This window comes from Lynx rufus, unplaced genomic scaffold, assembly GCF_022079265.1.
Source record: "Lynx rufus isolate CCGP_SWC_20201006 ecotype Redwood Valley unplaced genomic scaffold, mLynRuf1.p SCAF_8, whole genome shotgun sequence".
In the NCBI taxonomy this organism is placed as follows: domain Eukaryota; kingdom Metazoa; phylum Chordata; class Mammalia; order Carnivora; family Felidae; genus Lynx; species Lynx rufus.
In genome coordinates this window covers 23613565-23628419 of record NW_025814896.1, presented here as the reverse complement: position 1 = coordinate 23628419, position 14855 = coordinate 23613565, and the positions used below count along the sequence as shown (strand labels likewise).

Here is a 14855-nt window from a genome sequence, read left to right as displayed (position 1 = left end):
AAAAAAAAACCAAAAAAAAACAACAAAAAAAACCCCACTAATAATTATACATCCAAACTACAGTATTAAACACAGAATACACCTCCAAATTTTGCTTGTGAACTAAACGTTTCACCCGAGTTCAGAAAAAGTTTACAAAATTGCTTATTTATAAAATACATTTTGTAGATTTCTCTAATCCTTTAAACTAAAAAAACCAAAACACCCCAGCAAGGGGGTGAGGAGGGAATTAATCCTAAAGGAAAAGATTCTCTTCCGTTCATGTCACCAAAAACAGACAAAATTTACACAGAAAATTGAAAATATCATGATAGTGTTTACAAATGCACACAACTTTAAGCAAAGCTTTACAAATCCTTCATACCATACAAAGCAAATGAGAAAGAAATTCATTTTTACCCCAAACCTAGTTATGAGAAAATTTGCAGAAAGAGAGGTATGAATAATTTCACAGAGCATATTTTCAAGAATTTTTTAAAACTCAAACTCCAATGCCCAGAACAAGATGAACAGTATGCTTAGCAGTTAGCACTATATTAATAAGTCTCAGATACACAAAAATCAAGTTCCAGAGGGCAAAGCATTTAATTACATTTCACAACGAGAAGCACTGTTGTGACTCAACCAAATATGAAACACAGTTCTCTCCAATTTCTACACAAACCACTATTTTCTTAATTTATTTAATTTGATGAACAATGAAATCAAGTTTTCCTTTTCAGCATTTATCTAAGATGTAGAAATAACAAAGTAGTTGCAATAAAGTATATGAAATATTTAATAAGATTGTACGAACATATAACCAAAATAAACTGTGGAAAAAAGATAAAAGGCTTTCATCTTCAAACAACCCATTTTTCTAAAATGAAAATAGTCAGCTCTCCAATGGGGAAAATAAACTGCAGTTGAAATAAGACTCCCAAGCAGCGCTGAAGTTTTCTGCACTTGGTCTTTGGAATGAGAAATGATTACTTAATAGAAAACTTAAATTGAACAGCATATATAAACATCATATTGCTTTTTTTAGTTGAGGAGGCAATATCTAGTGATCTGTCAAAGCGAATATGCATTCATGAATTGTCAAAAGACCCACAACACAGCCATGTCTTCTTTGAAAGTCTAAATAATCCTCTCCCTAAACAAAAAATCCTGTACTGTCAATCCTCTAAGATTGTAGTGATGAAAAGTCTCTCCAAATCTTATCACACAAATGAAACTGTTACCACTCTTAACTCTAAATTATACGAGACTCTGTATTTCAGTGTTCCACTGACTTGCAACACCAAAAAGGCACTATTTTTTTTTTTTTAAACAGGAAATACTTCTTTTAAAAGGCTGACCCCTTTGTAAGTACATTGATTTGCAGGAAATGTTGGGAATGTTTCAAACCAAGACAGAGGCCCAAGTAAGACAAAATTTGTTTTTCATGATATCTCACCAATCTCCCATTCCATATGTTTATAGTATAATGTGACACATCTTTAGAACATTTTAACTAAGAAGGAAAGTAACCATAAGTAGAGCCTTTTGTATCAGTGAGCAGGATGTTGTAAGGCAAATGTTTTCATGACAAGGACACTTACCAACCAGAACCCATGTGGTCCTCCTGCCTTAGTGTCCTGAATGCCAAAGAAAAGAGTATGAAAGGGCAAAGAGTCTCAATTCTCTCCCCTCTGGCAGCTGCACTTGTACTCCTTATGAAGAATTTTTATAAATAGGCTCCTGATCAAACAACTAGACCAAAAAGCCCCCAAAGTAACAGGATTAAATGCACATCTATGGAACCGCTTATGGATCTTTTATTCTATAACACTATTGCTAACAAAGCTAACAATTTCAACTTCAGTTAAAAAAAAAAACAAAACTAGATATAATAATGCTCTTTCTATAAATGGACCCTCTTTGTTTAGTTACAGGCCAAAATTTCACACAAATTTGGGACAGAACAAAATTGCCAGAATATCAGTCCATCATGGAGAGGACTTCAAATCCAGCATCTTAAGCAATGATTATTACAAGTGGTTTCGGGTTTTTGATGCCATCCAAACAACATGAACAATTTTTAAACTGACTAAACTAAAACGTGGCGGTCAAACCAAAAAGGCTCTGGTAGGTAGAGGACTCCATATTTTATTTTTGTGGCAAAAGTACTTATTTCACACAGTTTTAAGTGTGACATTAGAAATCAAAGTTCAAGGTTATAGCACAAACCAAGTGTGGAGTTTTATATTAAAACAACAACAACAAGAACAGTTCTGCTCATTTACAAATGAGTCAATTAGGCAAACAAAAAAGCAGCAACTTCAGAAGCAGGACTGTCTATACAGCAAGAACCCTCAAGAAGCAATAAAGGTACATACAGTGAATCTGTATACAGAGATTTTATTCAATTTTAAAAGAAAATGAGGACTTTAGACAAAGCTTTGACCCTATAACAAAGCAAATCTGTCCAGCTTTAAACCAAATTCCAAGAGTAGCCAACTTCTATTTTTCAGCAGCTGGCAAGAGCACCCTTAATGAGCTCTATTGACATTTCTATTTTCTTCATCTCATATGATATAAAACAAAACCAATCTAGAGACTCCTTGATAAGCTTTATATGGTCATTTGTGTTTTACAAATGGTTTCTCTAATGGTATGCCAAAATCATTTTTGTGTTCTCTCCAGATAGCTTTACTGTAACATACAGCAATATTTATACTGGTAGTGAATCTTCTGTAAACAGTCAACCAATGCTCTATGTTATAGAAACCAATCTATATGCAATTGAAACAATCCACAGGTTCTAACCTGGAAATACTAGGAAAACAATCTGGATGCATTAATCACAGCACTATGAAGATCTACCCTATAAAGAATTGATGTGAACAGCTACCCTAAGACAAGTTTTACTTTCCTTGAGCCTATAGGTCTGTCATTTAAGTCAATGACAGCAGCTGTGGCTTCATCCCGAGATTCAAAGGCCACCATGGCTTCGCCTGTGGGCATACCTTTTTCATTGTATTTTAAACACACTGAGCCTGGGATCACTTGATAGCCATAAAAGAAATCTAAAATCTCATCAATAGACACAGTAAAGGGCATATTCTGCACTTTAATTACTGTTGGTCCTGGTTTTCCAGAACTAGATCCAAAGCCAGGGGGTCCACCAATGTGAATTGGGCCAGGCCCAGGCCCAGGGCCAGGCCCAAAGGCTGGCGGCCCACTCAAATGCCCAGGTGCACTTCCAAGACCAGGAGGGCCACTTCCAAAACCTGGGGGGCCACCTAAACTACCAGGGCCATTTCCAAAATTCTGAGGGCCTCCTGCAAATCCTGGCCCACTTAAATTATTTGGTCCACCTCCAAAACCTGGAACATCCAGTCCTAGACCAGGCAAACCACTATTTCCAACTGAAGGCATACCAGGCCTAGCATCACCAAAGGCCCCTCCTAATCCTGGAGGAGGGAGTGGTGGCCCAAAGGCATTCGACCCGCCAAAATTACCAGGAAAGTTAAATGGAGGCCCATTGTTGGCCTCCTTAGATCCTACAGTCAGGAAGGCATGTTCTTCACCTCCTGCACCAGGCATTCCTCCACCGGGCATTCCCGCACCAGGCATTCCGGCACCGGGCATTCCGGCACCAGGCATTCCAGCACCGGGCATTCCTGTACCAGGCATTCCCGCACCGGGCATTCCTGTACCGGGCATTCCTGTACTGGGCATTCCCGCATTGGGCATTCCCGCATTGGGCATTCCCACACTGGGCACTCCTGGAACTGCAGGATTACCTGGCACAGGTATCTTTAACCCTTTTTTTCCTTGGGCAGGGGGATTTTTCTCAATTTCTCTCATATCTTCTAGAGTAACTACATGAACAAAAGCTTCTCTCCCGTTAAGTTTTTTACGGTGTAAGCGTTCAGACTTACGTGCATCATCTTCATTTTTAAACTGAACCAATGCCTGTCCTAGACCTTGCCCATTGTTATCAACAAGAACATGTACAGCATTTTCATCCACTGGGATTCCTTCTAGGAACTGAAGAACATCCATCTTGGTAATGCTGAATGGAATATTTGTTATGTGAGCACAGACTTTGGCAGAGCTGACATCCCCCTCCGGATTTAACATCATTTCCCTCTGGTCATAGCTGAAGTTCTGCAGTCTTTTACGAATCATATCTATCTTTTCTAGCATACCTTTCTTAGTAATTGGATGAACTTGAATAAAGCGATTGCCCATGTATTGTTTATGACGACACAGAGCAGCCTTATAGTCAGCCTCATTTCTGAATTCTACGAAGCCTTCACCAGTTGCTTTCCCATTGGGTCCATAAGCGATATAAATACTATCTTCCACAATATCCAACTTTTTAAAAAAATCAATGACATGTTTGTTTTCTGCTTCAAATGGTAGCCCTTTCAAGTAAACACAAAAACCAGCCTCATGTGGTGATCTTGACCTCGACCTTTTCTGCCCACTGGGCGATTTTGACCTGGGAAGTGTCTGAGGTGGGGGATGGGTTTGTCCAGAAGGTCCTATACTTTGCTTAAAAGTGATATGGCCTCCAGCAGCTACCCACTGTCTCTCTGTGGCAGGACTAACTTCCACATAGCGTTGAATCATCAGCATTCTGTTTCTTTTCAAAGCTTCAAATGTATCTTGAGGGGAGAGAAATTTAACCAATCCGTTCCCATTATTTCGACCTACATGATCTTTCAACAAATGCACTGCATCAACACGGAGCCCATGGAAAAAATCTCTGACATCATTTTCCATTGCAGAAAAGGGCATACCATGTACACTGACATACAGATCATCGGGGTTGATGGGAAGTGGTTTCACACTGCTTTGAGAGTTCATCTGGATAGGGTTAACAGGATTCAATGGACCCAGAAACACAGGGTTCAGGTTATTGTTCAGATTCATAGGTGCTCCAGAGCCATTCATTCCAGCAGGTAGAGGGGCCACAGGTGGCGGGTTCAAGGGTGGCATGCCTGACATGGGTGGCAGTGGGGTCATGGGTGGCACAGAAGGGACTGGGGGGATTGGGGGCACAGGAGGCACAGGAGGCAATGTAGGTACCGGAGGAGGAACTGGTATTGGGGGAATGGACGGCATTGGTGGCAAAGATGGCATCGCTGGGATTGGAGGAATTGGTGGTGGTGGGACTGTGTTCATTGGAGACGCTGTGCTTGGAATGGTTGAGCTAAACGTTGGGCTCCCAAAAGAAGCCCCCATATTTGGAGGAGCCGTTCCTATGCTGGCTGTGGAAAATGTCTGTATGTTTTTGTTGCTTTCATGAACCGATGTAGCGGCAGTAACTACACTGGGTGAAGGATTATTAAAGTTAGGTACTGTTGTAGGCAAGTTTACCCTGCCACCCATTCCTGAGCTAGGTGGCGGTCCTGATCTACTAGCATTTGCTGGTGGTATATCTAAGTTGGCAGTTTCAAAACGCCTACGACTCAGTTCAATCATATTCTGCATTTCCGTTTTACTACTCAACAAAAGTGTTACTTTTGACCCTTTAATTGTACCACCTGTGCGCATCATACCAAGCCTTGCATCTTCATCAGTGGCAAAAACGATGAAAGCCTCACCCAGTTCACCCCCTACAATATGCACGCCCCCATCAGGGATGGTCAATCCAGAGAAGAAGTGGCGAATGTCCATGGTCCCCGCCACAATTGGGAGACCTTGCAAACGGATGACCACAGCCATGCTGCGCTGAAACCACACACACCTGCAGATGAGAAAAGGCAACGGCCAGGTCAGACTCCTGTTCATCACACCAAGTTTTTAGCTACAAGAATGACCAGCTACCTTATTAGGCCCTCAAACTATCTCAAGCAATGTAGGGTTTGTTTTTTTTTTTTAATTTGAATATTCTAAAAACTGAATATTATGTGCCGTTTACAATGTAAAACCTAGACAATTTCAACTTCCAAAAGGCATTAATTCTGTAAACAGTTAGAAGTTCAGTCCTATGACTCAAAAGTTTCAGGGAAAAAAAACCACCATAATGAAAGTAAAATCACCAATTATATCACTCAGACCACTAATTATTCAGTAAGATTTAAAAGAAATGTGTAAGTCAGATCAGGACACGAAGTTTAACAGTCTGCAGGGGGAAAGCATGCAAAGGATGTATCAAAGTTAATATTTAAAAGTGACTTAGCATTTTCCTTTATAAACTTGACAACTTTGTAGAATTATCAGTGTCATTTTATATGACTCAATCTCAAAATGCAAAAGAGAAACAGGAAACTGGAATACTAATGAATTACAAATAATTAACACTAAAGTAGATTCAAGTCTCAAATGAGAACTGATTCCATATTTCATCCTAAAACTCTTCAATCTGCATTATAGCTCTATTTATTAAAGAAAACTACATATGGAATTAGTTACTACAAACAAGATTAATACATACTAAGAATCCAAAGAACTACTGAATAAAATAGCCAAAATCTTAGTTATCCATATTCGTCACTCCAAAAAATAGAACCTGGTTACAGTGCCATTCACCAAAGCTTTTTTAATTAAAACTCAGATCCAATGACTCATTCCCAAACCTACCAATACACACACACACACATTCATTTTTCTCACAGAAGGCTGATAATAAAAAAAAAAAAGGGTATTTTTTTGTTTTAAAAAGAACTAGGGTATATAAACTTTATTCAGTGATTGTTATAGTCTCCTACCCAATGTAATTCCTGTGGAATTTCTAGGAACTCACTGATCTCCTTAGATGTCTCATGTTTAACTAGTCGAAAAGAAAAGTTTCTCCCAGATTTAAGTAAAATTTCACTATTTCAGTTTTTACGGCTTTCAAGTGTAAATGCAAGGGCAGCCCTTTGTAAACTGATACAAAACAAATTCTTGGGACTAGAAAAAATATTAATTTGAAATTTATGTGGTCAGTAACATAGGATATTTTCCAATCCATCTTAAATATCAACTTTTAAATATAAACCTATTAGAGGCACCTGGGTGGTTCTGTCGGTTGGTTAAGGGTCTGACTTTTACTCAGGTCATGATCTCACAGTTTGTAAATTTGAGCCCCATGATCAGGCTTCGCGCTGACAACATGGAGCCTGTTTAGGATTCTCTTTCTCTGGTCCTCCCCGACTCTCTCTCAAAATAAATAAACTTTAAAAAACATATACATATATAACTAGCTCTGGGACCTCAGGAAAATTATAAATGACTTGAGTTTGGTTTTAACACCTTTCAAACAGGAACATTAAAAGACCAAAGTTTCCTGCTGCAAGTTCTAAGAATCCTGTAAACCTCATGAAAATAGTTTTTCATGTCAAATATTATGTGAATATCAATTTGATGAAATAAAATCTGTAATTATATCTCAACCATTATGACTGCTGTACACAAAACAGAAATATACTGTTTGGCTTTGACAGTTTTCTCACACACATACACAAAAATAAAAGCTACTTTCAAATTTAATCCAGAAAGATGGATTGGCAAACAGAAAATGCTCTTATAAGACCATTATAAAACACTAGAAATCTGGGTGAGGAGGGAAGCCTTTTGTTTTTGGTTTGCAAGAGTCAGCAAGAAAAATTAATACTAAAAAAATTAATCACACCAACAAACTCTTTTCTCTTATTTACTACTTAGCAATCTATATGAAAGCTCATCAAGACAACTCCAAGTCATTAAATTCTCATTCCTTACTATCTCTAGCATATTAGCTATATGCAAAATTAAGACAGTATTCCTGTTCAACTTTAAAAAATGCTTTATCATTTAATCACTATATGGGGGAAACATCATGGATAAGTAGTCTAGGCACCCAAAAAGACTTGAGAGAGATGTTAGTTTACACTGGGACAGTAAAATGGGAATTTGATATGGTCCCAAGAACAGAAAAATTAAACACAGGGCTAAAGTGACACACACAGCAACTCTTCAAAAACCATCTGCTACTAAGAAAAGGGATGTAGTGAAAGTCTGCGCAAAGTACATACGAAAACATGACACTGAAAATCTGCCCAGATTACCAGCTAGAAAAAGGGCTGAGGATTAAACCAAAGTAGAGCATAAGACTTATTCATAAAGCCATCTAAAGTGAAAAACAGTTTTCAGGTTCCAAAAAAAATATGAAGTTAAGATCTACTATTCTGCTACTAAGCGCCTGTTTGACAGGTAAGTCACTTCAACTACCTTGAGCCTACCTTTGTTATTTAACAAGAGGGTTAGATTCCAATCACTAAAGTTCCATCTAAAGTCAAAATATGTATTCTAAAACATATGACCCATTATCTATACCTATACCTCAAAGAAATATTAAAAAACCATACCAATAACAAGCACCTATATTTGTAATTAGTCTAGAATGCTACAAGAGGAAAAAAACAGCTACTTACTGCCTAATAATCAGGAATTCAGCAGGAGAAATGCATCTAAATAAGACTGACCCCCAAAGAAAGCAACAACTGTTCAAAGCACCCAGTCCACCCCACCCCCATCCCTCAGATAAGACTGTTAAAAAAAAGCAAAAGAAAATCCCCCACAATTCAGCTGCTACACATATTTTCATGTTACTAAATAAGCTATCTCATTTTAATTTGTATAAAAACAAACCCTCTATTCAAAATCTCTTACCTGATAAAACAAGAGATGTATTTTCTTAACAAGAAGTAGAGGCCAAGTCAATCCTGTGGGCAACCAATTAAAACCAACTTTTAGACTGCAATAGAGAATAAATGGAGGCAAAAATCAATGCAGGAAACACAAAACAACACGCACAGGCCACACTGAACTGTACATTATGAAGGCGAGTCTGAAACCACCAGAGTACTTCATTAGAATGCATATAAAAAAAAAAAGAAGAAGAAAGAAAGAAACACATGTACCAAAATCCCACACATGCTTCTTACTTGGTATTGCTTTCAAATTTGAGTATCTCTCAAAACATAATATATTTACATACATTAAGAATGTGCCATAAATTAGTCCAAGAATGAATCAATTAAAAACAAAAACAATCATAAAGCTCAGCTTCACAGTTGATAATTACTTTTATTACTTGATGATTAAACCAGTCCAGAAAATTCCATCAACACAAGTCCAACTATGACCTATTTCCTTAGGTCCCACCAAATGTTTGATGAAGAAGCACAAGTTTGCACAATAACAGTTCCAAGACAAATGACAGTCATCAATTCAAGTGTACTTATAGAAATTCTTGGAATTACTTTCAAAGTATTTTCCTTTGCACCAAAATAGCATCAAGAACCAAGAAATATAAATGAAGAGGAAGTTTCAGGCTCTAAGGACTAATTCCTATTTAAAACCAGTGGGGTTCAAAATCTTAAGGAAAAGTGCTTTTTCCTTCTAACACCAAAACTGTTCCAAGAAACTCATAAAAACAAAAAACAAACAAAAAAACTAAACTAAAAATGTCTGGCATATTAAGAATACCTCCCAAAGTAAAAACGAGTCACTCATGTCTTACTGGAATTTCTCCCAAACCATGAAGTTATAAACAATTCACAAGCAACACAGAAGACCAAATGATCAGACAATTACTTTCAAAAGATCATTTTTTAATTTAGAGAAAACAGAGAAAAAAATTGTCACTGTTAAGTATTAAGATTACCAATAGAACACTACTTAGAATGATGCACATTTTTAACTATCTTTCAAGATACCACCAGTGCTTAATATTCATCACCAAAAAGTAAAACTTTAAAAACTTTTAGTGTTACTCTAAACTTTTTCTAAAGGACGAGCTAAACATCTTGTAAACAATTACTCAAATTACTTAAGAATGAGATTTTTTTTTTGCCACAAAAGCTATGCAAATGTCATTAACAATGCTTTCAAAAGCCCAGAGCACTGTACCATTCTTTTATATGTTGTACAAATCAGTTCTAATTATGTTTAAAGAGTTTTAAAACTCTTTATTTAAAAGCCACACCTAAAAGTTTATCTAACAGGTCACAAAGGGAAGCATGAAATAGAAAAAAGCCTGCTTTAGGTAAAGGCTGTGCTCAATGAGAAGAGCAAGAATTTCTGCAATATTATTTTCTAAATGTACTAGTTGGACTCTATGACCAACAGAACCAGAGTAATTTTCTAGTTAAGCATTTGTGATTAACAGATGATCTCCTACTGGAGATTCCAATTCAAAATGTCTGGTATGGGGCCAGGACATGTGCCCTGAAGATAATAAGGGAAACAGGTTCCCCAGCTTCTTCCCTTCCAGACCCAACAAGGTTCCATATGTCCATCTGGAGAGGAACAAGATCAGAGTCAGCCAGTTAAGCCCAAAGGAATACACCAGGCCTACATTCAAAAAATTTCTAAAGGGTTGCCAGAGATTACTATAACAAGGAAATGTCTCATTCCACAAGAAAAAGTTGAAAGGCCCAGGTGAATTTGGCAGATGCCTCGTTCAAATTTTACATTGTTAAATTTAAATCCCAAAATCAGGGGGGCGCCTGGGTGGCTCAGCTGATTAAGCATCCAACTCCAGCTCAGGTCACGATCTCATGGCTTGTGGGTTCAAGGCTTGTGGGTTTGAGCCCCGTTTGGATCCTCTGTACCTCCCTCTCTCTGCCCCTCCCTTGCTTGAGCTCTCTCTCTCAAAATAAATAAACATTTAAAAATAAATAATAAAATAAAATACAAAATCAATCTAGGCATAAATTTGTGAATCTTTTCTATTTAAGCAAAGGGGAAGGCCCATATCCATATCAATCCATACCAAGTAAAAGTATGCAGAAAAGTTCAGGCTAGAAGCTAGAAGCTAGAAGCTCACAACTCTTGGTGTTCCACCTCTTCCTTCAAATGGACAAAGTAAATCAAAACTGAGAACTGAGTGCTTTTGTTTTCAACACCTCACTTTGTAAAGAGCACAACAATTTAAGAGGCACCACTGTTTTCCAAGAACCTACTCATCCCTGGGTTCTAAATTATCAGCTAGCAATGGAATGAAGGATCCCAACATGAAAAATCCACTCCAACCAGCTTAAGCTTTCGTGAATTTTAGAAGGGTAAGACTGAAAACAATTCTATGAAACAAAACATCTAAAGCACATATTTTTTTAACCTATTCATAAAGCATAAAGATAGGAAGGAGAAAATGGGCCCAAAGTGCCATTAAATTCACTTGTATCAGAAGATCTAAAACAAGAAGATTGCTCTAGTATATTTTTCTGCTTTATGTTAGGAATTAATCCTAACATAGTGGCTTTACTTCAGCTTTACAAATACCAGAAACATGAACAAATTACAAATACTTGCTATGAACATTTAGCATATTATGACACGACATATTTTCTTATTTACTAGCCATTTCAACCATTTGAGATTTCAGAATAAAATGACAACAATCCTCTTTATCAGGAAGTCAAGGTACAAACCAGAACTTAACCATTTCCACTCTTCATCTGGTGATAAACATCAAAAAGTGAATTTTAACTTTGTTCAGTAATCAGATACAGAAGAGCCAAAGTTCTTTAGATTCAAAAAATACAAAAAGCAGCACCCCTCAAATGTCACCTCAGACATGAGCAACAGAGAACCAATCATAATGGGTACAATGCCATAAGCCGAATAATCACAGTATGGTAGGCATTACAGGAAAAAAAAAAAAAAAAAACAAAAAACCAACAGCTTCATCCACTTGATTGTGTTCCCAACCCCAAATGGATCACACTTCAGATTCTGGAATCATTCTTAATGAAACAATTCTTCTGACACTGAGGGACATGAATCCTTTAGATAGCTCGTTACTCAACTTTCCCATTAGCCTGCAGTCAGTTATCAAAAGCAGCAAACCAAAAGACATTTCTAAATAAGAGATATATTCCTCCTGCCAAAACGACTATATTATTTTTCAATCCCCCCCATGCCAATAAATATGTCCATCATCTTACTTGATTTAAACTTAAAAGCAACAATATTACTTCTAACCTAGCCAACCATGTAAACCCTCCCTATCGGTCTTAAGACTTGAAAGGTGCCTTGAAATTTAATAAAATAAACTCTTTGCAAACCAGAAGGTATATGAGCGGTGGTAGTAAAGTGTGTTAAACTATCAATTAGGTGAAGTTATTTTTCTGTTTATCTGACCTAAAATATTTAACATTCATTTATATCACGAACATTTATTAAGCACTTGTGGCCGGGGCAGAAGATACAGAAATGGACAACAGTCTCTAGATTTTAGGGATAGATATCTAAAAAGCATCTTTTGTGCAACCATTACTGACTCTTAGAAGTTCTTTCTACAACATCTACGGAGGAAAACATTCATTCAAGCTGAAAGATGAAGTGGCTCTCTACAAAATGGAATGAAAACAGTATGAACATGGTCACCGAATTCCAGGAACACACTGGCTGACAAAATCAAGTTTCACATCTAAAAATTGTACCAATAACCCCCAAACTCGCAATATGCAACCACTGAAACATTTGGCATGTCACAAGAAAGTGGAAGAAGCCAGAAGTATACTGATATTAGCACATAACAATATGTCCCAAGTAATCACCACAATGGTTTCTCAACCTTCACATTTTTCACCTAACAGATATCATAAGAAAAATACAAATGATGCATTACAATCCATAAAATACTTAATTGAGCATATAAAGATAATATAAATGCATTCCCTGTTACGTTAAAAAAAATTTCCAGTAATAATACTGAGCACATCCCTCAACCTTTATACAAACAGGGCAAACATTTCATTTTCTTAAAAAATTACCATAAAATTATTATAACCACCTGTAACAGTTCTTTCAACTTTTTATAATCTTGGAAGATGCCTGAACACAATTACTTCCCACAAAGTCCAGAAATCCTCCTTTCGTTCAAAACCACCAAATTTCAAAGACAAGTACAACCCAGTCTTGTATATTTCTGTAATTAAACAAACAAACAAACAAACACGAAACAATAAGCCTGTATGTGCAGACTTGTAGGACACTTTTCAACTGCAAACGCTCTGAAATACATTAACAATACAAACTAGATTACAAAGTCCAAGGCAATACATGTTACTAACACTGCATTTTACAAAAATCACACCATTTTAAACCATTCAATCAAGAAGCTGTAAGAGAAATACTCCAGTCATAAGTCTCTCCTTCAACAGTCCTTCAGTTGCAATTACTTTTTCTCTCGGGTTATATTGAGCGGAATTACACTATTCTTGAATAATACAGAATGGTTCCGAACAACTACCACAATTTACATTAGGTCACCTCTGGAAATCCAGGGTTTTAGGACGGTTCTAGGATCCAGAAACCTCTCCTACGGAGCCTGCAACACAGTATACAAAACTCCCAGCATGTTTCGTGCTGAATAACCCAAAGTAACCTTCACCGTAGCCGCTTAGATTTTTCACTATAAAGCACACATTACAGGCACACATAAAGTCCATGCATTTGCAATCTGGCAGCTAAGCCTCCTGCACTGGTATCCAACCCCAACACTAACCTGTAGATCCTCAAAGCCCCTCCCACCTATTTCACGTGGCTGCCAACTAGCACCTCCAGCTTCCGCTAGACAAACTCAACTCACTCATCAAAAGCACCCAACCTCCACATTCTATTGCACCTCCTCCTCTTTCAGAGCGGGAGGCTCTCTCCCAAGGGATATGTAAAGGTGGTCCTCACTGCAGCCCCTTCCCTACTTGGGGACCAAAGATCTGGTACCTCACTACAATTCTCAGAGGCCTGGTGGCGTACTCACCCCCACTTTTCTCGCTACAGAGGCCGGCTTCTCAAATCGCCGACACCCTCGAGGGTAAGCCCCGCCCAGCGCTGAGCCTGGGAAGCATTTCCCTGCAACCCCCTCCACCTTCAGGCCACGAAGGCGACCAGTTTTGACTTCCTTCCTAGACTCAGAGGAGTGTAACGACTACAGCTTACTCCCCATAGATGTGTCCGGACTATAGTCCCCTTTTCCTGTTAGGCCACCGGGGCCTCCTTTCCACTTCGGAAGAAGGGAGTGTCCTCACTACGTTTATCTCCTCAGTTCGGGACACAGAGATGGAGTTACAATCTCTGTCTCTTTTGGGAGGCGCAGAAAATCTGGCTCATTCGGGATGTAGGTGTGTTTTCACTGCAATCCCCGTTAGTTCTCAGGCCGCTGGGCCACCCAGCTGTGGCTTCCTCCCTCAGACCACGGGGGCGTCCTCACTATGGCCTCGTCCCCACTTCGGTATGCAGGCTTATCCTCTCTTGCGTCCTTCCTGCATCCTCTCAGGCTTCAAAGGCGCACACGGCGCCCCAAGCCCCCGCAGCCATGCCGCGACCCTTTTGTGTGGGGCGCTCGCTGCGGCGGGCTCGGAGGCCTCCGAAGGCCCCGCCCCGGGCCACCAAGGGGCGGCTCGAGCCCCGCACAGCCCCGCCCGTTCCGGGCTGCGGGAGTCTTACCGGGGAGAGCTGCGCGGCACCCGAACCCAGACCCGAGTTACCCCCCGCGCGAGTGCCTCCGCCCCGCGGCCGACAGCCCCAGCCCGAACGGCTTCCCGGAGCCCACAGCAGCCACCACCTCTTTCGCCGCTTCACAAAATGGCCGACAGCCCGCTCGGCAGCTCCGCGTTCCAACAGGGGCGGGACGGAGTGGTGACATCACGGGGCGGCGCGGCGCAAGCGCCGGAAGGTTCTTGAGCAATCTCCCGGAAGTTGCAGGTATTTGTGGCGAGAGGAGCTTCGAGTCCGTACGTAAGACGTTTACGCACTAGCCCCGCCTTAGGAGAAAGGCACTGCTCGGTGAGATGGGGAAGAGAACCTGGGTGGTCCGTTCACTGCGGAACGTTGTGCAAATTGCTTCACTTCTTATTAAGAGAAGAAATAATGCCTTCTTCGCGCAGTGTGTCGAGGATGAA

At 39.3% G+C, this 14855-nt stretch overlaps 1 protein-coding gene across 12 annotated transcripts in view; it reads right to left on the bottom strand.

Annotated features, from left to right (window-relative positions):
• The window catches only part of LOC124504054 (RNA-binding protein 12), a 34927-nt gene extending 20338 nt beyond the window's left edge, over nt 1-14589 (bottom strand). The window contains exons 1-3 of one of the 12 annotated variants that reach the window (XM_047069346.1): nt 14401-14512; nt 8614-8698; nt 2884-5725 (exon numbers count right to left, since the gene is read on the bottom strand). In XM_047069346.1, coding sequence (XP_046925302.1) covers nt 2884-5703 — 2820 coding nt within the window. In that variant the 5' untranslated portion in view covers nt 5704-5725; nt 8614-8698; nt 14401-14512. The other 11 variants (XM_047069335.1, XM_047069338.1, XM_047069337.1 and 8 more) reach the window with 11 other exon arrangements.
• Between the last annotated feature and the right edge of the window lie 266 nt (nt 14590-14855).